General features: G+C 52.4%; 1 protein-coding gene across 6 annotated transcripts in view; it reads right to left on the bottom strand.

Annotated features, from left to right (window-relative positions):
• Positions 1 to 27729, bottom strand: part of NCK2 (NCK adaptor protein 2) — a 132397-nt gene that overhangs the window by 13696 nt on the left and 90972 nt on the right. For 4 of the 6 annotated variants that reach the window (XM_073790958.1, XM_033838547.2, XM_033838543.2 and 1 more), the window contains 2 exons: positions 24558 to 24799; positions 5058 to 5767 (listed from right to left, as the gene is read on the bottom strand). In XM_073790958.1, the coding sequence (XP_073647059.1) occupies positions 5058 to 5767; positions 24558 to 24783 (936 nt within the window). In that variant the 5' untranslated portion in view covers positions 24784 to 24799. The remainder of the gene's footprint in view (positions 1 to 5057; positions 5768 to 24557; positions 24800 to 27729) is intronic. The other 2 variants (XM_033838546.2, XM_033838549.2) reach the window with 1 other exon arrangement.

The following is a 27729-nucleotide window of genomic DNA, read 5'->3' on the forward strand; positions in this document are numbered from 1 at the left end:
TCGGGACTGTTAGCTGCCTCGGATACCATCTCTGCTGGGCAAGTACGTTCCCTGCCCGCATCTCCAGACCAAAACGTAAATGCTTCTTGTAGAATTTCTTCTGCAAGTCGCCAAGGAACTGTTTCCAAAGGACACGCGGTGAAGACCCCTGGCAGCGGGGAGAGAAGAGGTGGGCCCGCCTGCCTCCAAGAAGGAAATGTTCAGCAAGCACCGACCAGAGCCGAATGCAAACGTTCCTCCCTCTGTCCAGGCTTCTCACCTCGCCCCACAAGGTGCTTCCCCTTCACCAGGGGAAGAAACCACAACCAGGGCAGAAAACACGGGCCGGAAGGGCCCACGTGCACCTGCTGGGGCGGTAGCCCCCCGTCCCTCACTCCGGGTCTGCCTGTGGGTGTGTGCTGTTAAAAACTACAGGTACAGGGCTTCCCTGGTGGCTCAGTGATTGGGAGTCCGCCTGCCGATGCAGGGGACACGGGTTCGTGCCCCGGTCCGGGAAGATGCCACATGCCGCGGAGCGGCTGGGCCCGTGAGCCATGGCCGCTGAGCCTGCGTGTCCGGAGCCTGTGCTCCACAACGGGATAGGCCACAGCAGTGAGAGGCCCATGTACCACCAAAAAAAAAAAAAAAAAAAGTTCCAATTACTATAAGAAATGCAATTTGAAAAATATAGCAAGGAACTATGCTAATCCTTCTATTCTGTTTCTTCCTGGCCAAATAATTTTAATAGATTTTTTTTTTAAGAGTAAGAGATGAAACCCAAATAGACTGTTAGTGTGGCCAATATATACAGTAAGTTATCTTTAGCAAGTCTTTTCACACGTGAATGTGCTGTATGACAAAAAATTAGTATCTAAATACTACTGTTGGACACAATAAATAAGGTGAAACAGATGCTCTCTTTGGGATCCCTAATGTCGTACAGAGAAAAATGCCTTCCTATACCACAGGCTGATGCTTCGCAGACCTCATCCTAGTTGTAACCTGTTACTTTCTATAGTAATGGAAGAAATAAAACACTGACCACTTACAGAGCACACAGAAATCTAGTTACTGGTTATTCTCCATCGTAAGCAGAGCTTCCTAACCATATCCACAGGATAAGACTGAACAAATATATAAGGATTTACGCTGAGCATCAGAAGGCAGGTAGGAATTTTGAATTTGCTAGATTTAATGAGGTTTGGATTAGCAGGTGGAGGTATGATGGTTAAATATGGAGAAGAAGAAGCCATACCGTTTCATCTTTAGCTGCTGAGGATAAATGACAATTGCAGGTGAGGGAGGAGAGCAAGGGAGGGGGAGAGAGAAGATGAAGAAAGAACAGTCGATATTAAGATTCAGGACAGGAAGGACAGCCAAAGCAGGGTGGTCTGGTTCATTCATTGACTGATAAAACATGTCTAACAGATACCTCTGAAACACCCAGCATATCACTGACCCGGGATGTTGCAGGCTATGCCAAAGTTTTGCTTCTTTTTCTGAAATACGCACATCCCTCCCTCCCCCTCCCCCCCGTATCCATCCCCCGCAAGCACAGATTTCCCAGGACTCAGAGCTGGGTATATTTTTACTTTTCAAAACAGAAAAATATGAAATACTTTTAAATGCAAAATAGCAAGCAAGAGTCGAGCTTATTTACCTTGGAATCCCTCAGGATATTTAAAAAATGAAACGCATCTTGAAGATGCACTCTAAAAGAGCTGTGCTTACAGAGGAGGTCCTGCAGTTCCCTCAACCCAAGGCGAGCCCTGGCCCCACAGACCACAAGGAAGGAAAGGAAATTAAATGGGGATGCCTCTGAGTCCGGCAGGAACGCTGACCCAGAACCTGCAAGATTATGAAGCTAAGGGCTCACACCGGCCTGGTGGTGGCTTTGGAGCCCAGGCTCTCACCTTAGACATGCCAAAATGCACAGAGAAAAAGACAAAGGAGGGGAGGAAGGAGATGGGGAGACAGTGGCAGGAAGGCAGATGCAGTGGACGGCGGAAAAGGAATAGGCAAGGGACTTGTCCATCTGTACATCCGGACGGCTCCTCGCCGCTGCAGACGAGCTGAGCACGGACTGGCTATGAGCAGGAAGACAGCGCAGCCGGCCTCTCTGTCATGGCTCTTCAGGGTGAGAGCAGCGACACGCCTGAGAGTCCGCTGAGCATGCCGTTGGCACAAGGCAGGCACGCGGACAGCAGAAGGTGCCACGTCACGGCGAGTTCCGTCAGGACACAAGCGGCCCTGCGCACCCTCGGGCCACCTGGCGGCCTTCAGCCCAAGCCAGTGCCACTGCGGGTGCAGAGTTGACCAGGTCCCAGCAAACAAACCCCTTCCTCTGCCCCGGGAATCAATGGTCCCAGCACACGATGAGCTGTCGTGAGCTTGGTTTTCTAAGTTAAAACGGAAGGAAAAAAATTTGGAAAGGCTCCCCTAAAAAATGGTTAAAATAAAATATAAACAATTAATGTTTCAATGATTTAGAAAAAGTTAGCTTTTTCTCTAATAATGTGAGACAAATGTGACACTGGAGCTTCTTCAAGTTCTGGGATGGAGGCCAGATAAAGTACCCCTCCACCTCCAAAAGGACTCAGTCCCGAGATCAGACAGTGACCACTGCCTGCATGTGTGTCCCATGGAAAAGTGACAGGTCCTCCCTAAGCCAGCGATGTCCCTCTACCTTCTGCCAAGGACTGTCCCCTAGCCCAGACCCGGACAGAAGGACGTGGGGCGCTGTCTCCACACTGGGGGGCTGCTTTCAGCCCTCTCCTTCTAAGACGTCTCTTCAAACCCAACATTCCAAAATCAAGACAATACTCCTCGACTCGGATCGAACCTGTCCCTTGATCACCTCCTACTCTGATCGGGTAACCGGTGCTTCCTCTGAGGTTCTCTCAGGAGGGCTGGAAGTGCTCCGGACCCGATTCTCTGAAGCCTCCGCCCTGATCTGTGCACGGAGCTGACCTCACGTTAGAACAACTTAACGTGATGTCCTGCCAGAAACCACCAACTCCGGATAAGAAAACCTCAGCGATATCATATGATATTTGTCTTTATGGTATCGCTTATATGTGGAATCTAAAAAAAAAGGTACAAATGAACTTATTTACCAAAGAGAAGGAGAGTCACGGAGGTAGAAAACAAACTTATGGTCACCAGGGGATAAAGGGGGGAGGGATAAATGGAGAGAATGGGGTTGACATACACACACTACTATATATAAAATAGATAATCACGGACCTACTTACTGTATAGCACAGGGAACTCTACTCAATACTCTGTAATGGCCTATATGGGAAAAGAATCTAAAACAGAGGGGATATATGTATATGTATAGCTGATTCACTTTGCTGTAGACCTGAAATTAACACAACATTGTAAATCAACTATACTTCAATTAAAATTTAAGAAAAAAAAGAAAGCAAAGAAGAGCTCAGTATTCAGACTTCAGATGCAGTTAGCGTTCAGGCCCTGTGCGTTTGCCCAAGCACAGGGCAGGCGGCGCCGACTCCACGACCGGCTGCCGCCATCAGGGGGGCCCGTTTCCACCACCACCACATCTGCCCCCCTCTCTGAAGGGGAAAATCACTTCTGGGGCCTCGAGCTCCTCCCAGATCAGTCAACAGGAACCTTGACTATGCACTTACTTATTGTGGCATCTACTTTCTCAGAAGACAACAATTACAGTACGTAGCACGAGCTTACCAGTCTTACAGGTTGCGTTTAAAAAATTAAACTGGGACTTACCTGGTGGCACAGTGGTTAAGAATCCGCCTGCCAATGCAGGGAACACGGGTTCGTTCCCTGATCCAGGAAGGTCCCACATGCCGTAGAGCAACTAAGCCTGTGTGCCACAACTACTGAGCCCGCGTGCCACAACTACTGAAGCCTGCACGCCTAGAGCCCGTGCTCTGCAACAAGAGAAGCCACCGCAATGAGAAGCCCACGCACTGCAACGAAGAGTAGCCCCCGCTCGCCGCAGCTAAGGAAAGCCCACGTGCAGCAACGAAGACCCAAGGTAGCCAAAAAAGAAAAAAGAATTAAAAATTAAGCTGAAGTCTGCAGGAACCAGTACAAAGGAAATTACACTGGACTCGATCTTCAAAACTCTCCTTTCGGGGGGACTCACTCTGGAAGGTGTATTTGCAGGGATCGACAAAATCGGTTTAGTAGTACCTCCACAATGAAAACACAAAAAGGCTAATTCGCGTGACACAGCCCAGTTCCCCCAGACGGGCTCGGCCATACACCTGAAACACAGACCTCCGAATCTGTGCTGGAAACCAATCTGCTCCAGGTCGAGAGGCCTCACGCCGCCGACTCCGCTCTCACACACAAACTCCTCTCTCTCGACAACTGTCTTTTCCGTTTCTGTTCTCTTCCTCAGTGCTTTAAAAGCTTTTCAGAAATAAACTCAGTGGTGCCTGAGGCAGAGATGTACTGAGGATTACACGGCTTAAAAAGCAAAACCAACCAACCAACAAAAGGCTGTGTCAGAACCCGGGTGCCCGCCTTGCTGAGAACATCTGATGTGTCTCAGACCCAGAGAGGAAACAAGGTCAGCCGCCAGGGCTGAGACGGGGTCATTAACGGGGAAACCAGGGGAGAGACATTTGAGTCTGCACGACAGAACAGGGGTGATCTCAGTCAAGAGGCAGCAAACCTTCAGAAGCTAACAACACACTGTACTTACCGTGCCACCTGCAAGAACGCACCTCCCGGAGGAGAGGTGCAGCTAAGGCCGGGCAGTCCAGGCGGATTTCAGCCCACGGCAGAGCGGGGGGTCTCAGAACACAGACCAACTGTGTTCATCCCTCTTAACATGAGCCCCAAATACCCTGGCTGTTTGAGGCCATTCACACACCTGAGAAGGGAATGGCACACGAATACACACACATACATACTCTCCGCTTCCTTCGAGCGTTCCACTCACCGAGGACTCTGTCCCTGATGAGCAAGCCACCCTGCGCGCCCCGTGCACACACGCACACGTATACACATCACACACACAGACCCGCACACACGTGCACACACACGGGCACACCCCTCTGCCCCCCCAACCCCGCACTCACCGAGGACTCGCTGTCGCGGACGAGGAAGTCGCCCTGCACGCCCCGCGCGTTGAGCGCACACTCGGCCTGGTGGCGCGTCACGTTCCCGTAGTACCACTCGCGGCCCGCGAACCGGCCGGCGCGCGCAGGCCCCGCGGGGCCAGAGCCGGCGTGCAGGGCCGGGCCCTCGCTCAGCACCACCACGTAGTTCTTGGGCACCAGGCCGACCTGGCCGCGCGCGTTGCGGCAGCGCCACCACTCGGGGTCGTTCTCGGGCTTCTCGATCACCTCCATGGTCTCGCCCTTGTCGAAGTTGAGCTCCTCCTCGGTGACCGAGCTGAAGGGATACAGCGTCTGCACCACGTGCAGGACCCGCGCGCCCTGGCCGTTGCTGAGCGCGGCGCTGGGCCGCAGGCTCGGGCCCCCGGGCGCGTCGGCGGCCGCCTCGTCCAGCTCCTCCAGCACGTAGTTGGATGGGAACCAGCCCACCTGCCCGTTGTAGCTGCCCCGCCACCAGCCGTCGCTGCACTTCTCCATGACGGTGACGCGCGAGCCCTTCACCAGCGACAGCTCGTCCTCGCGCTCGGCCGCGTACGCGAACTTGACCACGGCCGGGATGCTGAGGTCGTAGATGCGGTCGGCGCCGCCTCCGTTGGCGGGGAACTCCGCGTCCATGCTGGGTGTGGGCGATGCATCTCGGGCGCTTGTCTTCCTGCGGGTCCTGCCGAGGCCTGCGGAGACACGGCAAAGCTCAGTGCGGGGACAGGGCTCAGCGCGTGGGGACCCGGCATGGGCTCCACGCGGGCACGGGGCTCAGCGTCCGGCGACCCGACAAGGGCTCAGGGCGGGGCCTCGTCCAAGAGGCAGCACCTGCACCTGATATAGGACGGACTGGGTCCCGTGGCTGGTGACCAGCCACTCACCAGCAGAGAAGGTGACAGTGGCTAAAAGCCTAAAAGCTGGTTATTACCAAAACCGATCTCTCTGCTTTCCTCAAAAACCTGCTAGAGCACCAGCAAACCAAGAGGATAAAACAGTGTAAAGTCTGAAAATGATGAGAGCATCCCTGTGCCACTACTACAAAAGACCTAAAAAAATAAAATAAAAAAAAAGACAGAAAACGTCTCATGCGTTTTGGACGGGAAGTTGGACAAAATGAGCTCGCAGAGCCGCCCCAGCTCTCGGCACCCCTCAGGGCTGGCCTGTGCTCAGGTCGGCACCCTCTCCTCCATCCGAGGATACTCAGTGCCCTCCCGGGGCCACCTGGCAGTGGAGCGGCCCCACTGGGCAGAAACCCATACCCCTCCTTCCTTCTGTTCTTTTCTTTCAACACTGCAGAGACTTCCCACAAGTTGTGATGAGTGAATTAGAAGGAAAAAAAAAATAGCCGATACATTAAATCTAAGGCAGAAAATTTCACATTGATTGAAAAACCACTAATGGATCAGAAAATCAGTTTAACGGGGTTGTGACCAGCCTGTGTGTACGTGCTGTCTTCTTTTTAAAAGGGAACAAAATAGAAAATCTCAGAGTGCATCAAACATAGAATTGCTGCTTCAGTCACATATGTGAGTCAGTGCTGAGCTATAATGTGAAAATTATCCCTTCCTGTGCCTGAGGAACACAGCTGGAAAAGCCCTAAGGTAAAAATGCTTTAACCTGGTTAAAATGCACGGAATTCCGGAACCTTGTAGAAAGTGAGCCGAGGGGAGGAGGGCACGTCGGCCCCAGAGATGCGGACGTGGACCTGGACGGGGGGCCCGCCATGCCGCTCCCCCGCCACATCTCCCAGCTAAGTCAGGGAGGAGGTTTTCGTGGCATGGAAACTGTGGCCACTGGCAAACGTTTGTTTTCTCCTGAAAGGACACCACAGCGCTTTTATGGGTAGCTTGTACCTCCTTCTCCCTTAATTCCCTGCAGTAAAGACAGCTTGGTCCTGAGAATTACCTTTGCTTCTACTCCCCTGCCAGCTGGGGTGGTCAGAGGAATGAAAGGAGGCGTCATGATCGTCTCCGACCACGGAGAGTTGGGCGCTGGCTTCCAGAGCAGACCCGCCTGGCTGCGTTCTCTGCCCCGGGACACGTGCTCCGCTCAGTGCCACACGCAGGGCAAGGAGTGTGAGGTGACAGCACACCCGTGATAAGTGCTCACTCACTTGGATCTTCAAGTGGACACACCAATTCTTTTTTTTTTTTATATATTTATTTTATTTATTTATTTTTGGCTGCGTTGAGTCTTCGTTGCTGTGCGCGGGCTTTCTCTAGCTGTGGCGAGCGGGGGCTACTCTTCGTTGCGGAACACAGGCCCTAGAGTGCCTGGGCTTCAGTAGTTGTAGCATGTGGGCTCAGTAGTTGTGGCTCGCGGGCTCTAGGGCACAGGCTCAGTAATTGTGGCGCACGGGTTTAGCTGCTCCGCGGCATGTGGGATCTTCCCAGACCAAGGCTTGAACCCGCCTCCCCTGCACTGGCAGGCGGATTCTTAACCACTGCGCCACCAGGGAGGCTCCGAGACACCAATTCTTTAAGCTAATGGCTTCTGCTGTTTCTTTTTGTTCTTCAGCGTCTTACTCAAGTGCACGGGAAATAAAGAGTAAGCCGGGACACTGGACCAAGTTAAACATTTCGATTTCCATGTAAGAGTTCATTTACTTTACACCTGAAAACATGAACCTCTCAACCTCTGATTTCAAAGCTAGGTGAGTTCAACTCTGCAATGACACGGCATTGTGATGATTCAATGGCATCCTAATCCAGAGGCACACGGGACAGTTCATGGAAGTAAACTTCCACCCAGAAAGCTCGGGCACGAAGGCCTTCAGACCTCCCGGGGCCGTCAGCATGCGGAGCGGGAATGGCCAGGCAGAGTGCAATCTTTATGGGTAACGATTTCAAGAAATAACATGTAAAAATAACTCTCTAGGAGACCTTTCCAAATTTGTGAGTGAGGAAGCCTACCTGAAGAGCCAGGGAAGAGCCGCTTTTAGAATATTCATCAAGACGTAAAGGTGTCACTGCACACTCCTATACGTAAGATAGATAACCAACAGGGACCTACTGTAGAGCACAGGGAATTCTACCCAATACTCTGGAATAACCTATATGAGAAAAGAATCTAAGAATGAAACATATGTATATGTATGACTGAATCACTTTGCTGTACACCTGAAACTAACACAACATTGTAAGTCAACTATAATCCAATAAAATTAAAATATATATAAAAAAAGGCGGAAAGGTGTCAAGATCAACAGAAAAGACAACGGCAGACCTTACGCCTCGTAATACGCCATGGAAGACCTTATGCCTCATAATGCGTCGTGGAAGACACTTACGTAAGTCAGTCATACCGCTGAATGAACATACTGCTTTGTCTGCTTTTTTTCAAACACAAAATAATTTAATTACTTCAGCCTTGAGCTCCTTCCAGGAACCTTCCTAGACTCTGGGGAGAGTGAGGTAAGACAGGCACACTCCCTGCCCATAAGAGAAGCTTATATGTCTCTATCAAGACTGGAACTTTCTACATACAAACAGCCCTGGAAAATTAACCTGTTTTGCTCTAACATGACCTAAACAGTCTTTGAGGCAACTCCAGGTTGGGGTCTTGGGGGTAGCACAGCAGAACGACTGAGAGCACAGCCCCAGCAGGAATCCCGCGTCAGCCACTAATTAGCTGTGTGCTCTTGGGCAAGTTACTTAGCCTCTCTGGGTCTTAGTTTTCTTACCCTAAAATGTGGACGATGGCACCGGATCAGTCTGAGAGGGGGGCCGTAACAGACTGGGGGCCTTCGACAACAGAAACGTGTTTTCTCATGGCTCTGGGGGCTGGAAGTCACAGGTGAAGGGTCAACAGGGCTGGTTCCTTCAGAAGCCTCTCTCCCTGGCTTACAGACGGCTGCCTTCTCACCGCGTCTGCATTCTGTGTCCTAATTTCCTCTCCTTACAGGACACCAGTCATGCTGAATTAGGGCCACCCTAAGAAACCTCATTCAAACTTAATTACCTGTTTAAAGGCCCTATACAAATACAGCCACACTTTGAGATTCTGGGGAATGGGACATCAACATATGAATTTTGAGGACAAATCAGCCTAGAACAGGTACCTAAGTTCAGATTATGCATATAAAGCACAGAACGTGCTTTACGAATAATTATGACTCTTCCTAACTGGTGCTGAGCTGGGTGTTGAATTTCTTTTTTCTCAGATATTTTACCAGGAGAGGGTCTAAGTCCTCTCTGAACACTCTTGGCCGTGACCCTACGTGCCAGACGGCCACCCAAACAGAAACGTTGCCCGTCAGGCGTTTGGCACCTGGGAAACATTATCTTATGGGAGCAGAGATACATGGTGGCTGGCGCCGTGAAATGCAGGAGGCAGGTGTGTGTCAGGGGCGGGTAGGGAGGAGCCCGGCCGCACTGACATCTACATGATCTGAACCTCACGACGGTCCTGTGACAGACCCGGCTCCCCCCATTTCTGCAGATGGGAAACCGAGGCTGAACGAGACCAGGGAACTGGCCCAACACATGCAGCCAGTGGAGTGGCACAGACAGACCGTGATCCAATGAAAGCCTATTTAATCCAGAGTCACCAAGAAGCACAGTTCCGTCAGAGGCTAGCGTGAAGCGTGACGGCAGATGCTCGTTACTCGTGTCATGATTTCCATGGGCAAATGCATTCAGGGCTCTGAAATGGGGTTTCCAGATCCCCTCACGCACCCTCCCAAACTGTGATGAACACTTCCTCTGATTCTAGGGAATGAAATGGGCCCTGTGTGTCCAGGTGGAAGTGGGGCTGAGGTTAGGGAAAGAAGGTTTGGGATAAGAACTGCAACAGGAGCAACAGGCCGGGGCCCCAGGACAAGTCTGGGGACAGCTGGGGCAGGCTGGAGGGGGCGTCGGGTGGAAATGTGTAAACAGAACAAAGTCCTGGGTTGTTGACAAAGGCTCTCAGCTTCCTCTTCTTCCCCAGTTCTTCCCTGACCCTGATTCTGCCCGAGGCCAGACCCCGGGTGGATGGGGCCGAAGGGCTGGGAGCCCTGGGGAGCCCCAGGGAACAGCAGGAGGGAGGAGAAAGGCGTCAGAGGGAAGGGGACCCACCCACCAGCAGCCAGGGTGGCCTTTCTGAATGAGGACAACCAGGTGAATGGCTCCGGAGAGTCACACGGCCGGGATCACAAGGACGTCGAACGAGGAGGCTCTGGAGGTTCAGGACCCCGTCATCTCCCCCTGCCTGGACCTCCCCCGAGGCCACGTGACTGCCGCCGCGTGCCAGCTACGAGATGCCAGGTCGGAGGGGACAGAGACCCGTGTGTATGAGCCCCAAGCTCTGAACGGCCTTGGCGTCCAGGCTCTAATTCAAAGGCAAATCCGTTATCTTTTAGGGAAGGAGGCAGTGTGGGAACTCCCCTGCTCCCCACTTTCTCTGCCTGTGTATTTCCCCACATCTTCTGCTCTCTTTTTCTTTGTTCATTCAAGTCAGACCACCTCCTTCTTCCAGTTGTATCAAAAACACAACCTGACTCCAATGTGTGTTGTGATTTTAACAAGGATAATGTGATTAATTTCTTTCTATGATTTCACGTTTTTCCCGCCAGGAGAGGCAAGAGCCTCACACCCCTTCTGCCAAGTCCCGGCCCATCTTCACCTACTGAACAGCAACTAACCAGGACCTGGCCCACCAGATGCCCTCGCTAACCAGGGCTTCCGCTCGCCCCCTCTCTGGGCCGCATTTGGGAGAACGCGCTTCCTGGCCCTTTCCAAGGCCTGCTCCCCAGGGCCAGAGCACGGATTCCGGGGCAGCCTGGGCCGCAGACAGAAGCACCTCCCAGAGCAGCTGGCCACATTCCTCACCACACCCTGGCCTCGGGTACCGACCACGTGGTGTGGGACACCCAGGCAGCTCCGGCCAGGCCACGATGGACGGACCGAGGCCCTGGACGGACCGAGGCCCGGAGAGCACTAACATGTTTTCACAAGATCTAGGACGAATTCAAATGGTGTGCGTCTCTTTTAGTTCTCAAGTTCACCGTAAAATCCTCCACCGTACAGAATGTGGTGTTTGGACGTTTTGTTGCAGGTGTTGATGTGACCCGCACTGGACCCATCACATCATGGATGAGAATATGTAGAACGCGGCCACTAGGAAACCTTTCCTACTGCCAGCACGCTGCGTTCGGCGATGTTGAGTAACTTTCTTCCCGCAAAGTTATGACTTTCTCTAAGCTCGTTCAGTAATGTATAAAATGCCATACCTTCCACGAGGAAAGAACGAAGAAGGAATGGAAATCACTACTTTAAAAAAAAGCAAGGGCTTCCCTGGTGGCGCAGTGGTTGGGAGTCCGTCTGCCGATGCAGGGGACGCGGGTTCGTGTCCCGGTCCGGGAAGATCCCACATGCCGTGGAGCGGCTGGGCCCGTGAGCCATGGCCGCTGAGCCTGCGTGTCCGGAGCTTGTGCTCCGCAATGGGAGAGGCCACAGCAGTGAGAGGCCCGCGTACCCGCACCCCCCCCCCAAAAAAAGATAAAGGGATGTTATAGCAGACGACTTTAAAATATGTTCTGTCATCTTCCAGCTGGAACTCTGCAGATTTAAGATAAAATGCCAAACAAATTGGACAGTTCATACAAGTATTCCAGCCCATACATTTAGACAGCGCATCTGAGTTTCAGGAGCTCTACGGCAAAGCCATTTTATGCTACGAATCAGATGTGTGACATAAACCAGATGCAAGTAGAAAATTTCCTTGCACTTAAAATGTCATGTATACTAAGTTAAGCATAGAGGTTATTAATTTGTGGGGCTTTTTCCCCATCAGGGTTAGGAACGTCAACTGAAATTATTAATACAGAAGCTTTTTATCACTAAACGCTAAGGAGGTCTGACAAGATTGGTTCAGGGACAAAGTAGCTGAAATAACTTTTCATATAAGAGGATATATTTAATGTTTGGCTCCTAATAGCTATTCGTGGTCCTATATGTTCATTTAGTTTGTATCTAGTTTTTCAGACTAGCTTCCACTACTCAGAGAATGTCTAGTGCCAGGATTCACAGTCGAGTATCTGAATAAAGGAAGAACCTCACATTTACTAAACTGAGGGATTTTCTGAAGGGCCACCATTTAGGATTAATGCAGTAGTTCTCTCTTGCTTTAATCTGTTCCACACCCGCTACGTCATCTCTATTCAGCAGTTCCTCTCTTCTCGTGGTCTCAGCAGGGCCCAGCCCCAGGGCTCGGATCAGAACTCCCCCTGCAGCCTGGGGTGGGGGGAACCGGCTCTCAAGAGTCAGCCACACCTGTAGGCGCCTGTGTGAAGAAGAGGCCCAGAGACAGAACCTGGATGACATGAGCTGAGCCCGGGAATCCAACCACACTTCCCAATGATGTGAGCTAATCTCTTTAAATTCTCCTCTTCTTCCTGTTGTTTTTCTTTAGCTACTTTTGAGTTGATTTCTGGATTTCTGTCACTTTGATTAAGGGCTCTGGAAAAAATAAAATGACCCTTCCCCACTCTCGTTCCCCTGCTTCCACCTCACCTCCTGAAATACGCCAAACTGGTGAGCCCCCCTGAGAAAACAGGTACGTGTGGGTGAGTATGCCGCAGAAAACAGAGCAAAAGTTGGGGAGCCCCTAGGCTTGTGCGCAGGGGTGAGCAGACACAGGCCGTGCTTCCTAATCCCAGAGCAGCCTGGGGTTGAATATTTACCCCAAGAGCCCGCACTCGAGGTCTGTGATTCTGGGTGGCATGGACGTTAGGCCTAACCGACCGAAGCCCCCTGACCTCGACTTCTGCTCTGCTCTGCACGGGGACCCAGGGCCACCGGCCCCATCCGAGGTGGGTCTCGGAGGAACCCCCCAGGGCAGCCCGGAGAGCGACGGACGGGCTGGTCAGTGCAGAGCATCTGAGAGCCGGCCGGGGCTCAGGCCAAGCAGACTGGGGCGTGGCTGCCCCAGGTGGCACCTGCCCCTCCTGTCACTCAGAGGCGCAACCGCTGCTACCTGCTGGATGTGCGAGCCTGGGGAGGATGTAGAGTGTGTGGAGAACGGGGGTGGGGGGACTGGGCAGGGGTCTGGGGAGGGGACGGGGAGGGGAGGGAGGGGCAGAGACGCGCCCGGCGGAGGCAGCATGACTGTGGCGGGCAGGGCACAGAGCTGGTCCATCTCACCCTCGTCCCCACGTCACTGGTGGAAGATACTGCGCCTGGCACCGCGCCTGCCTCACTGACAGGGACCGGGTCCACTCGAAGAGGAGGACACCCTACTTCCCAGCCGCGTCCAGGACGGAGGACTAAATGCAGCCCTAGGGGTCAGCTTCGTCCTCCCTGGGCTTGCACGTCCAGCGGGTCGCACTGCGGTCACGCCTCTGAGTGAGTGACAGGAGGGCAGGCGTCACCTGGAGCAGCCGGGTGATGGCTCTCATGCCCAGGTCTGAGATGCCTGGTATTGTCCAGCTGGTCCCGGGGACCCATTTCACCCGCAGGAAACCGCAGCCCTGCGGCTGCCGCTGCCACGTCCGCACCAGAAAAGCAGACGCTTGCCCTGTAAGGTCCTGACAGCAAGAGCGGGGAACACATTCTCCTGACGGGCGGGATGTGCCAGGCCCCAGGGAGGTGAAGGGCTGAGGATAAAGTCGGGCCAGGAGCCTTTCTCCCACTAGCAGCTTAAATCGAGCTTTCGAAGGTGAAAAACACTGTCCTTTCCTAAAGCGGAGTCAGTCTGCTGTGCGGCCTGTGGGAAACACCGGGGGCTCCATGCTCCCCCCCCGAAACTGCCACGAACCCAGGGGGTTTACTTCTTTATTCCTAGGCACGCGCACCTTAGGTGTGTACCCCTCACCCTACGATGAAACGTGCCCTTACGCGCCGTATGGAACCCCCAAGTTCAGGGAGGGCTGGTCCAGGACGGGGCAGGGGGAGGAAGGAGCCTTCATGAGATGGATGGGAGCTGCCACCCCTGTGGCAGATCCACACGGCCCGCGTCGGGCCGCCAGCTGGCCGAGGGACAAGGGAGCCATTCACCGTCCACGTGCCCGGATGGTCCCCTTTCCAGCGGGTGGATGTACCAGCAGCCGGCACAAGACGGAGATGTGTCGGGGCAAAGGCTACCATCGCACAGGCCCAGGGCCCAGAACCGGAATTTCCATCCCTGCCCCCGAGAGAGCCCGTTCCCTCGTGAGCAGGCAGGCATAGAACATGACTGAATGTGTAAGTCTGAAGAAAAGTGGTTTAGAAGCACAGGATATGGTCAACCAAATGCGAAAGCCAAACGGTAGCACGGATGCGAGTCAAAAGAATTTTTAAAGAAATTGTAATTATAGATTGTAATTAAAAATACATATTCAGTACCTCCCAACACACATATCTGCTGCATCAGCACAAGCATCTCTGAGTGTGCAGAACAGGGGTGGGAGTGGGCCGCGCACGTGCACGGATTCAACGTGACCTTCTGAAGCACCACGCGGTGTCAGCCCCGGGCAGAAGCTCACAAGCGCAACTTTTTGAGCCCACGCCTGCTCAGCAAGATGAAATATGGTAACAAAAAAGAGAGCGAGCGAGTAAAGGGACGACACGCTGGTGGGGGCGAGCGGCTGGCAGACAACCGGACCCCAGTTCTGACCCCGCTCCTGCCCCACTGGCTTGTGGCCTTGGCAGTTCTGCCCTCTCTTCTCCCGTTTCTGCAGCCGTGACACAGGGATGTCAGTGGCACTGGTGGGGCGGCTGTGAGGCTCCAAAGCCTGAGGAGGGGACCGAATGTAGCGTCCCGTACACAGCAGGAGCCGCGCGACTGCGGGCGTGGTGCTTTACTGCTATTATCGCTCCTCTCTGGTTGAGGGCCAAGGTCCGGTGGAGAAAAGAACAGGTGATGCTTTCTCCACGGAGGTGTGCACGTGTCTGTTTTCTCCCTCAAATGCTCCTGCGGGACAGCCTGGCCTCAGTCCTGCTCTCTGGTTCAGGAGCAGCTAAGACACGAGGGCCCCTCTGATGCATCTCAGGAGAGGACGTTCTTCGGTGCAAAGCTGGCCTTCAGTTAGGAAGTGCAAGGGACACGCCATCTTCCAAGGCTGGACAGAAGGGCTTCCGGGACCACACGCTGCTCTGGACAAGGTGAACTCTGGTTACTAAGAGGCCAGGCCCCTGCCGGCTCCAGGGAGGGGTACTGATGTAGCTGGGCTCGGCCTCCAGGCCCTCGTTCCCAGCTGGCTTTTGTGGCAGTGCCCTGCCTGGGCCCAAGGCCTGCTCCTGGCTCTGCTGTGAAGCACCCTGTTACCCTGGACAAGTAACTCAACGTGCCTCATTTTCATAGGAAAGCTGTGGACCAGGTTATCTCCAGAGCCCTTTCCAGGATTCAAGGATTCTACACAGAGAGCCCAAAGTGTCGAATGAACTTCACTTTTTAAACTTAACTGTACATACTAGGCTACACAAAAACAACCAAAGGAGAACCGTCAGTGGCCCTTTTGGATCCTACAGCCAACTCCTGTCACCAGGGTCTGGCTGGGCATGTTGGGCTAAATACTACAGGACCGGTCACTTTAGATCAGCGCCTAAGGACCCCAACCATTTCACTACCAATCCACGCTCCACGATGAACACCCACTTGTAAATTTTCCAAGTTAGACACTCAACTGCTTTGCTCCGTGAAAAAAGCCAAAACTATAAAATCAATGGAGGTTCCCTGCAAACAGCCACCCTAGGATGGCTGGCTTCCAGGAGACCCCCAGCCCGAAAACTCACCAAGAGCTGCCCTCCAGGTGGCTTCCCAGCCGTGAGAACCACGGGGGACGATCTGGACGCTCACAGAATCCGTGAGTTTGGAAGCAGAGAAAGGAAGTTAAGAGTTGAGAGAGAGGGACGGCAGGCTGCAGGGGCTGATCAGGGGCGCGGCTTGTGGACAAAGTGATGTGAGCAGGTGCCCGCCCGTGCAGAGAGCAGCGGTGGCTGCAGGGCGCGGGGCTCAGGGCAGGAGGCGCCTGGTTGGCCTTCCAGCAGCCCCAGAGGCTCTGCAGTCAGCACCACGGCACCCGTCCTGAACAAACCCCCCTGCACCCCACACCGGCCCCGGCGACAGACACGAGCGTGTAATAGGCAAGAGGAACGTTCGAGACATATGGACGAGATCTGAAACTGAGTGCGGGCCATATGGGGAAGCGCAGTTGGAAACACGGAGAGAAGATTTTACTTAATTCTCAGCATCTGTAGTCCACGTTTTCTCTATTCTAAAACCGAAGGCTCCCACTTGAGTAACTTTGAGTCAAGAAAGGCTGGTATCGATGTTCTTTAGAAAAACGATCATTTTAATAAGAAGCAACCCAGGTGCCGGTCGCTGGGAAAGAAACTGGGAAATGCTTTACATGGTGTCCTTGTCCTTCCTCAGGGCTCGAGGGGCCCGGGGGCCAACGCGTCTGGCTTCAAGACCCCGTGTCACCGCACACCTGCTTCTCCTCTATCTCCCAAGCGTAGACTCCTCCTTCCCCATCCCCTCTCCTGGCTCTTCTCCCCTTAGCATTTTTTTGAACAATCTGTCTCTATTTTCTAATTATCCTCCCACTAATCCGTTGTGAGTTGTTTTACGTTTCTTGTTCTAAATACTTGGACACTTACGATATATGCAAACAAACCCAAGTGTATTTTGGGCTCCAGCACCACAAACGCTGTCGACGTTTCCACAGTCTGTGGGCATTACATTTGGCGGGTCATTCGTACCGCGAACGATCTCGCAGGACAGAATTCTAAAGAGTTCTAAGTTATGCCACATAATACCTAATTCGGGTTCGTACAACGGTAGATTATACAACAGAGACCGAAAAGGTCAACCTCAAGTGTTAAATGCAGCTCTGAAAACCCAGAGTCCCTGCTTTGATACGGGGAAGAGGTGATAGGTTGGAGAAGCTGGACCTTTAAAATCAAACCGAGATCGGTCAATCTTCTTCGCATGTTACATACAAACTTTTCATGGGGCGTGGTCTGGCTCTGCACTTTAAGTGAGAAAAATGTACTTTGTACTTTTTGTACTGATTCCTTAGAAGGTGACTGAGTTTAGGAAGTATGTTTAAGTGACATGTAAAAAGACTAACGGTAATTTTCTTATTCTTTATGGACATTCAACCTAGGAAACCAAACTACTTCTAAGACAAATGCACTATAAAGCATCAGCTTCTCCTCTTCGGTTTTATACAGAGCATCCTGACCACTAAGGAGCCGGGAGGCATGGACCAAACTCACGCGGCAAAGGTCCTTTCCAGCACGTGTCGCGATCAGGCTTCCGCGAACGGGTAGACGTTTCAGGACTGACTGCCTGGTGACAGTGGTTTTGATGCGAAGAAGTCACCTTTGCAACCTGATTTTGATTCTACGTGTGTAGAGATACTTAGCAAACAGATGCAAACGCCAACAGTGATTATTTCTGGGTGATAAGATCACAGGTGATTTTTGTTTTTTTCTATTTTCCAATTTTCTTTTTTTTAATAAGTATGCCAGTCTTCAGTGAACAGTTTTATAAAAGACAGGCATTTCAGAGAGGATAATTCTGAGGACTACCTGACTGCAGAAACCCGTGTCACACAAAGAGCCTGTGAATGGCAAAGACGGCTGAAATCTCACGCGCGCAGACCCCCCGGAACATGCCTGCTGCCGACACAGCTACTGCCGAAATAAGAATCGATCTGGGGAAAAGCAGGTGAGTTCCTGGGACACTCGGCTTCCGAATCATTTTAATTAAAGGCTCCTGCTCCCCTCAGTGTGACGGAACCAGGCGGTTATGGATAAGTGAACCCCCAGGGCCGGGAGGAAACGATGCTTATGAAGTATAGCTGGTCCCCTCGAGTCCCAGGGGCTGCAGCAAGGGTGGGAGAAAACCAACCCAGCCGTGCAGGCGGGACCAGGGAGCGACTGGATACACCAATACCGATGCCAAGCAGGCGGCATTTCCCTCACCCCCCAGGGCTCCCCGCAATCTGAATCCCCAACCCCCAAGGCTGACCAACAACAGCAGAGCTTGAGGAGTCGGGCAGACCTGCTCTGAATTTCAACCCATCACTTACTGCGTGTTCTTGGGCACACACATCCCTTAACCTCCGAGTCTCATTTTTTTCACGTGAAATATAAGGATGTTAGTATATTCCTCTGAGGGTTACTGGGAAGATTAAAGAAAAAGGTCTACAGGTAGGTAGCACCAGAGGGGCACACAGAAATCGTTATCACTGCCTACACGCTGGAAAACGCACACGACATCCGTTCCGGGTCTCGGGTTGAATCTGCTGCTGCATTAAGCTTTCCTTTTGGCTTCGGGCGTGACATGGGTGTCGGGAGCGCGGGGATGGTGGTTATGGAGCCCGCGGGTCCCAGGCACCGGCTGTCACAGGGCCTCCCTCCCGGGGGAGGGCTTGGGGGCAGCTGTAGAAAGTAGACGGAGGCCCCCGAGACCACGGCGGAGCGGACGCTTGGTGGAGGAACCTCGCGAAATGCCTCCAACGCCAGGGCTCCCCTGCAGGCCGAGATAGAACTGTTTACACTGGTCAAAAACTAAGTTTCCCGTCACACAGTGCGTGACAGCAAAATCTGAACTTTGGCTCCTGAAGTTGAGACGCATGCCTGAAGCGTGAGACATGCCCACCGAAGGGCCCGCCATCAACTCCAGCGCGTCTCGTCATCACGGCCCAGGTTCTCCTCCTACTTCCCTAACCCTCTGGTCCTTCTGCCGGTTGTTCATTCAGGCTGCAGACCCTTGAGTCACTTGTGACTAACCTGCTGCTTCACACCCAGTTGGCACAGAGTTCTGGGCCTTCCCTCGAAGCCCAGGGCTGGTGACATCCCCCCGGGCCACCCTGAGATCTCGTCCCCAGCCTCCTGCTGACACACTGGCACTGCCGCTCCCACCCCGAGGACCAGAATCAAGATGCCTGCCATACACCCCGACGGCCACCACCCCGTCCACCACAGGACAACCGCTGGGGCTCTCCTTTGCAAAAGCATCAGGCCTAATGATGGGGGCCTCCCCAGTGTGGGTCACCCAGGGCCCTCAGTGCCGCCGGCTCACTCACTGTCCTCCCACACGCCCCCTGCTCCCAGCCTCTGCCTCTCCCTCCACCGAAGACCAGCCCCGAGCATCCTTCACGTGACGGAGTTCAGTCTCAACCATCTGATGGGACAAGTGGTCCCTCATCCCGCCCGACAGACGCCGCAGCTGAGGCTCTGCGGCTTCCACGGCTCGCCCCAAATCGCTCAACTGGCGTGTGGGCGTGTGCCGAGCCTGGATCTGAAAAGACCCCAGCCTCACCCTCCTACGTACGCTGCTTCCGCAAGGATAAGAGAGGCCCGAGTGGCCTCATCCAGCCGTTTCTGGTGGGCCAGGAGGGGCAGCGCCACTGTCCTAATGACCCCGCGCATCCGGGCCACTGTTACTCTTCCAGTTACATCACAGGCTGCAGAGAGTCAGGGGCTGAACTCTACCCACCAGGTGAAAGAACGTCCAGCCGGCCTCCCCCGTCTGATCCACACACACCCTGTGACACGGAGCCGATCCCGACACCACGTCTGCATCCCTGCTTCAAAGCCTTTGGTAATTGTTCCCGAAGGTCACTTAGCGGGGAACCAGGTGGCTTAGAAGCGTTTCCAAGGGACAGAGCGAGGGAGGGACGACTCCAGCTCAGCCTGTGACAACCAGCGACTACAGCATCCGTCACCCGTGGCTCATCTGGACAGAGCCTGCCCCGCTTCAGCCCTACTGAGAACGCTTCTGATCACAGCAAAGACCACAGTCCCGCAGTGCCGGAAAGAAAATCCCCCCACGGCCTCCCCATCACGGAGGCTGGGGCCCATCTCTCGCCCCATCTCTGTTGTAACAAAAATGCCTACATTGAACTGGCCCAGAGCAGCCTGGGCCGCTCCGGCAGGAAGCGGGGTTCCCTCACCTGCCTGCCAGTGATACGGAGGGCACCTGCTGGATGATTACGGAAAGTTCGGAACCAAGTCCTGGGAAACCGTTCTGAGGAAGAAGCGGCCGGCACGTTCATACCCGGCGGCAACCTCGTGTGTTAGGTCCAATCTCAGCAGGTCCTCGGCGATCCTCTGATCTCTGAAAGACTGATGACGATTGTAAGGCTCTGCGGCACCGCAGATGCCCGGAGAGAACAGGAAGCCCGAGGTACAACCTCTCCCCTGCTATGATCCAGCGTCACGGCCTGGGGTAGTCCCTAAGCCACTCTACGTCTGCCCGTTTGTTCGATGTACAGATAAGTTGTAAGAAGAGCACAAAGACGTTATTTTCCCTGAACTCTCTGAGAATAGGCTGCCAGCGCCCTGTCCCATCACCTCAACACACAAGGGCATCCTCGACACAAAACCGGGACGTTAACACCGATACGCGATCACTGTCATACTCAGACCCCACTCTGGTTTTGCTAGTAAGGCCCTGGCTTTCATCTCTAAAACAGGGAACCCAGCATCACTAGGATTCCCTCTAACATCCTAGCTGCTTATCTCTGTGACGTAGCCCTGTCAAACGCCCACCCAGTAAGCCCTGACAGTCAACTTGGTGAAAAAAACCCCAGTCCATGCTAAAGGCATGTGACCCGTCTCTGTCACAGGCCTTCTCTTGGGGAAGACGCTCAGTCAGCCGTACATGGACATGCCTTGAGGAGCCCTGGGAACTTCTCCCCCAGGAACCGCCCCTCCCCGGCCAAAAGCATCAACCCAGACCGCGCAAGGGCTCCTGCAGTTAGTGAGCACTGGTCCCCCCACCGTGGCCGCTCTCTGCTCCCAGGGCTGGCTTGGAGTCGCAGAGGTGGGCACTGCTCCGGAGCTCATCACTGGCAGGTGACTACCTGGCCTCAGGCAGGGTCACACTGGGGCCAGCTCACTTCTGGTTCCACATGCCGCAGGAGGGTGGTCAGCAAAGGATGTGCATGCCTTGGAACAAGCCCTCCACGGGCGGATGCTAACAGATTATAAACGGCACCGTAGCTTCCTGGGTAGCCCAAGTCAGCACCTGGGCCTCAGGCAACCATCGCGAAGACAGTTAACCTTCAGGGCTTCGGCGGGTTCCAGCTGCCGTTGTCAAGTGGTGACAAAAACCGCTCTTCAGTAAAATCCCTCCCCGGGAGCAGCTTCCCCATCATGCAGGACTTAGCACAACACCTTCCAACACCTAACCTGCGTGGTTTGATGAGTCGGGTCGTGGAAAACACCAAGGCCAGGCCGGAGCCCAGGAATGCAGCGAGCCTTTCAAAACATCGCCTGGGCTCTGCCAGCAGGAACGGTTCTGAGGACGGCTCCTTGATATCCGTGGAAAAGCTCTCTTTGACTCATCATGGTCATAAGCTGAACGTGAGAGGAGACCTAGTGTATCGACATGCTACCCGTCTACAAACACGAGGTCATATTGTTTTATTTAATTTTAAATTATTAAGGGAAAAGGAAGAGCGTTAGTCCTTTCTTAACGGAGAGAACTTTTTGGGAAAGGTACCGCTTTCTGGAGGTTACTGTAACAAACTATTACATGCGATTAAATTAAATTGGCGACTGACCTCAGCACAGCACAGGGATACAGAAAGGCAGGAGAGAGTTCTGCCAAGTCACGGTCCCCGGCAGTTAGAGATGCCAACACACAAGGAGAACACAGGGACTTGGACGGGGAGTCCAGTGCTATTGTGTTTCAAACCAGGTGCCTGCCGGGGAAATCTTAACCGTGGCTTTAGAAACCGGGTGGATTTCCATGGCAGTAGAATTACAAATGCGGATGATGTCACGAGTCGCTATTAGAAGGTCCACATGTGTGGTGGTGTCTTTGACGTTGCTTTCACTCCTTCTAATACACAGGAGAGAGAACTTCCGCGGGGTGCGTAATCAGTCTATGATCACGCTATAATTCCAACAGCACACCCGTCACGGTAATTTACACAGGAAGCCACGGATGCTTTAGCTCCAGTCTTCTCTGTAACGGAGACCAGTGGGCGGCAGGAGAGGCTGCGGAAAGTTTTCCCACCTTCCTTCTCGACGCTGGTGCCTTGTCAGGTCTGACGATGGAGAAATAGTAAGTCACACCGCCACGGTGGTTCTTGTCTGGGTACCTCCCTTCTCTGTGACCCCGTTCAAGGGGGGCAATGGAAAACTCATGCCGAGACAACAAGGTCTCTCTTTGTCCAACAAAAGCAAGGCTCTGGGTGACCACAACAAACACATGGAAGCAAAAAAGACAGACAATGAATGCGGGCATTTCTCCTCGGCAATGGGGATACTGACCTCCAACAGTCTCTAGACTACAAATACTGACTACCACGGATAGATATGGACGTTCAGAACATAGCTTTGTTGGTGTTTTTACATTAAATAACGCTAGGTACAAACGTTTCCAAGGCAGTAATGTGCCTGACGGGGGAGGAGGCCTGGAAAAGGGTGGTCGGTCCACAGAAGAGCAGCAGGTCTCCCCAGCACGGCTCTCGAGGGCCAAGGAGAGCCGAGGGGAGAGGGTTAAGGAGAAGCCAACTTTGATTCTATTTCAGGAAGAGCTTTCTAACAATCTGTGTTCTCCCAAAATGGAACTTGGCTGGCTCTGTGGAAGGAGACGTGTGCCCGCAGAGCTGGGGGGCCATCTGTCGGGGCGGGGGAGCCAGCCTGGCACCCACACGAGGACAGGCTGGCTGAGCCAGGCCCCCCGAGTTCTGAGAGGAGCCCTGGGGACTGACTGCCACTCGTGAAAAACCGAACCCCAGCGCCAGATGTGCCGCAGAGCTCAGCTGTCTTCTCGTTCTAAAGACTGAAGGGAGGGATGACGAGCTGTTCCAGGGAATCGTAGGTAAGTCAGAGGGCTTTTGCTCCGCCTTATTTCACGCCCCAGCATTCCGTTCCATTTCTGGGTGTTTCCTTCTTTACTAGAATCTTGAGAATGTAGTTTTGAAAAAGGATAAGAAGACAAAACAAGTCAACAATGTTGAGCATCTCCAAAAAAAGGTACTTTAGTGGGTGAGAAGCTGAAATTGGAAAAAATAAATAAAATTAAGCGCAGGGCACTCCTGAAGTATTTACCTACTCACGCTTCCCGCATTTCTTAGCCACAGTTAATAGAGAGTTATAAGCACAGGACAACAACGTTTCTTTCAAGTGACTTGCTTGGAAAAAACAATAAAGAGGGTCACTTTTGTGAAAAAGAATCAGATTGCTCATGAAAAACGTAATTTCTCCATCATGCAGAATCTACGGTAGCTGGTGTGATTCTCACGCAGGCCAGTGCCTCATTTCTCTCTCCAAGTCGTGAAAATAACCTAACCCACAACACAAAATTACTACCCAATGAATGAAGGCTTTACTTGTTTTTTTTTGTTTGTTTGTATTTTGTTTTTTGCGGTACGCGGGCCTCTCACCGCTGTGGCCTCTCCCGTTGCGGAGCACAGGCTCCAGATGCGCAGGCTCAGCGGCCATGGCTCACGGGCCCAGCCGCCCCGCGGCATGTGGGATCTTCCCGGACCGGGGCACGAACCCGCGTCCCCTGCATCGGCAGGCGGACTCTCAACCACTGCGCCACCAGGGAAGCCCTTTACTTCGTTTTGAAGAGTCAGTGGACCCTTCAAGACTTCAGAAAATGAAAGGTGAATATTTTGCAACACTCATCACATTCAGAGTTTAATTTTCTTTTCAGGTTTCCTGCCTGTTCCCCTCCCTCAAGCGAAACTAATTCTCTTGTTAGAAATAAAAAGGAAAGCCTCAAGGAAATGATAACATTGACCTGTTTCAAGAGCAAACTCTTCCGTGATAACCAGTGGTCCCGGGGGCCACCCACATGGTGCTCACGGAAGGAGGCACTGCTGACCTTCAGGAAGTCACCCTCTCGCATCCTCTGCAGGACGTCCACGAAAAGGCGAGATCGGACACCATCAACTTCAGGGAACTCGGGCTCTTTCTCACGTCCGGACACCAGGGAAGGGAACAGGCACGTGGGAAGAAAGCTGGGCGCCCAGCAGGCCCCCTGCGGGTCACCCTGGCGGCCTCGCATCACACCGCCGCTCGAGTCCCCACCTTAGCTGCCACCGTCCAGGACTGCGCCGTGAAATGCCACCAGTTTAACAGAGGGAAAAAATTCCCCGGGTGCAAAGTACTTTTTTGCCATCTCCTCCTCTATGTGCAAACACCACACACACACAGGATTTCGAGAGAGAAAAAGCTTTGATGGAATGGCCTGGGCGGACCTGGGGACATGCCCGGAGGTGGTCATTCCATTTCAGGACCCTCCAGAAAGTCGATGCCAGGAGACAGAGACACGCAGGGGGGTCCGAAACACACAGAAAGGCCAGCTCACATGAACCTCCAAACTCGAGAACCTCTAGGAAATGACCAGCCGGGTATTTCTGCATTGGATCTCTCAATGTCCAGAGATTTTTTAAAAAGACAAATAGAAAGATGTCAATATTTAAAACATACCCTTTTTTTTTTTTCCTCAAATGCAAATGAAAGCGATGACCTCCACCCCGAGTCCCGCTGAGAAAGCACCGGGGCCCCGCCCTCCAGGCCGGGCCGGGGTCCTGCCACTCACCGAGCGTGTCCTTGAGGTTCTTCACGAGGGAGCCCTTCTTCAGGCTGTTCTTCCTCTCCACGTAGTTGGACGGCACGTAGCCCGTCCTGTTGGCCGCGTTGCGCACCCGCCACCAGGTCTTGGAGTCGTCCAGCAGCCACAGGCGCTCGTTCTTCTTGATGTCCAGCTCCTGGTCCTGCTGCGCCGTGTAGTCCCACTTGGCTATGACGATGACCTCCTCTGTCATCTTTCATGGAGTCCTTCTGCCAGCAAAACATTTGGAGAGGCTCGTTAGACACCCGGCCGAGGGCCACGGCTGCTGCATCCACTCGGAAAACGACACCCGGACAGCTTTTATTACGGCTCGGCAACCAGCTGTCTCCAGGGTCTCAAATACTCAACCTTAAGATGACCTCCTTTCAACAAGCTTTAGCACGCTGTTTAGAAACGGTGACCTTATAAAGCGAACCTTAATGTCGCACATGGGGAATTCTGCTTCTCTGCTAAAAACAAACAACAACAACAGAAAACTTGCCAAAAAATTCTAAATAACCGTATCACAATTAAACGTGTTCACTAGAGTAAGGAACACCAGATCCTTATAGCTCATATCTTTACATCCATTTTCTCAGGATAAGCTGACTTTTATGACCATATTTAATGACCATGACACACCCAAACCGCAACGTGGTATCCTGGATTGGATCCTAGAACATGAAAATTAGTGAAATCCAAGTGAAGCCAGTCAATTGTCTACCACTAAGCAACGTTAATCTCTCACTTTTGACAAACGTCCCTGGTCAGGTAAGACGTTAGCACTAAGGGAACCTGGGTGCGGGGTGTCAGGAATGCTTTGCACTATCTTTGCAGCTTCTTCATAAATATAAAATTATTCCTGGAACTTGAAACACAGATGTTTAGAGCAGCTTCATTCATAATTGCCAAAATTTGGAAGCCACCAAGATGCCCTTCAGTTGGTGATAGACAAATAAACTGTGGTCCGTCCAGATAAGGGAGTATTACTCAGTGATAAAACTGGGCTTCCCTGGTGGCGCAGTGGATAAGAATCCACCTGCCAATGCAGGGGACACGGGTTTGAGCCCTGGTCTGGGAAGGTCCCACATTCCGCGGAGCAACTAAGCCCGTGCGCCACAGCTACTGAGCCTGTGCCCTAGAGCCCACGAGCCACAACTACTGAGCCCGCGTGCCACAGCTACTGAAGCCTGCGCGCCTAGAGCCTGTGCTCCGCAACAAGAGAAGCCACTGCAACGAGAAGCCTGTGCACTGCAAGAGAGTAGCCCCCGCTCGCCGCAACTAGAGAAAGCCCGTGCGCAGCGACAAAGACCCAATGCAGCCTAAAATTAAAAAAAATTAAAAAGAACACAACAAATGAGCTGTGAAGCCACGAAAAGACATGAAGGAACTTCAAATGCACGCGACTAAGTGGAAGAAGCCCGTCTGAAAAGGGTGAGACTGTATGATTCTCACAAAGACTCTCTCCTTGACCAAACTTTCGTCAGGTTCCTCTGAATCCTCTTCCCAGACTAGACCTTGACTATTGTATTTCTGTGTCTGTACTTCCATGTCCATTGCTGAGTTGGTTCAGCCGGAATCCTCCACCCTCACCCAGGTGATGTCTGACCGTCCTGGCCTGTTTTCAGGAAGGACCCTGTTAGGTCAGTGCAGCCAGAATCCCCCCTCACCTCTGATGTTTCCTCTTAGTAGTTTTCCATCCGTCTACTCCCCACCCAGCTCCTGGGCTATAGATCCCCACTCTTCCTTCTTGTATGCGGGGTTGAGCCCAATGTCTCTCCCCTATGGCAAAAATCCCTCGGAGTCCTCCCCTGAGTAAAGTCTGCTTAACCGTTCTTTAACAAGTGTCAGTTTTTCTTTAATAATTCCAAGAATATAACATTCTGGAAATGGGAAAACTACAGAGACATTACAAAGAGCAGTAGTGGCCAAGGGCACAGGGGAAAGAGGGGTGATGAGGTGCAGCACAGGGATTTTTAGGGCAGTGAGACAATTCTGCATAATACTATAGTAGTGGACACGTGTCATGACACATTTGTCCAGACCCATAAAACATTCAATACCGAGAGTGAACCGTGATACAAAATTACTCCAAAATTAAAAGTTTATTAAAACAAACAAAAAAATACAGTACATTGCTTACCTAGTTAAGTCAATCCTGGAAGTAATAAAGAGCAAAGGTATACCTGAATGACTGTAACGAGTAGAGTTATGAGCTATTTCGTAACCTCTCGGGTAGAAGATGGGCATTTTTGCAGCAGAAAAATTCAACGTTCAGTCCTTTAAGTGACTAGAAGTTTACTCAAAACTAGGAAGAGATGAATAATGGAAAGACTATTGACTCAGATCCCCTTCTTTTCTGACAGAGAGGAGTTCTCATTATTTATAGGGATGGCTTCAGGAAGACAGAGGGGACCTAGCGCACTGACTCCACAAAAGCATGAATCCCATTTTAAAATAACATGACCCTTGCTGCTAGATGCTAAAGACACTTATAAATAATACATGTTCTCCTCTTTCATGAATTAACTTCCAAATTTAGAGCTAACAAACCTTTGGGGAAGGAGGAGATGTGTCATAAACCTTAGGCATAATGTATACAATATCTGAGAAGGGTGTTTACACAGATCTCATTTCCAAATTGTAGACAATATTGTTATCTACTTTCAGAAAATCTCAAGTCCATGCCGTACCTCCCTATATACTGAACTCACTGTCAGGTTAGATTTCTGAAGGTCATGAAGGTCGTTTCTCTTTTTTCAATAATAATGCGAGGGGCCAGAGCAGTAATAGGAATGGGCTTCAGAGAATATTTTATTTGAATACCGGGTTTGTCTTAATTACAGTTTCAAAAAGAGATTTGAACAAGAACAGCCCATCACTTAAGACCAGTCAAAACAATTTATAAATTTTCTGCACGACTTAACTACATGAAAAGCAGGTAAGTAAGGCACTGGCTGGGCCTGGTACGTCTCAGTGCACATCGAACAGCACATGGGAGGGAACCTAGAAAATGCTGTGCCCAGCTTCACCCCCACGGGACCCTCGAGGAGCGGGGCCCGAGCATGCACAGTGTGTCACAGGCCCCAGGTCACTCTGACAGCCCCCCTCACAGGTGCTCTTCCTGGGTCCGGGGCGTGAACTCAGCGCACTGCTCCGT

Source organism: Tursiops truncatus, chromosome 14 (genome assembly GCF_011762595.2).
Source record: "Tursiops truncatus isolate mTurTru1 chromosome 14, mTurTru1.mat.Y, whole genome shotgun sequence".
In the NCBI taxonomy this organism is placed as follows: domain Eukaryota; kingdom Metazoa; phylum Chordata; class Mammalia; order Artiodactyla; family Delphinidae; genus Tursiops; species Tursiops truncatus.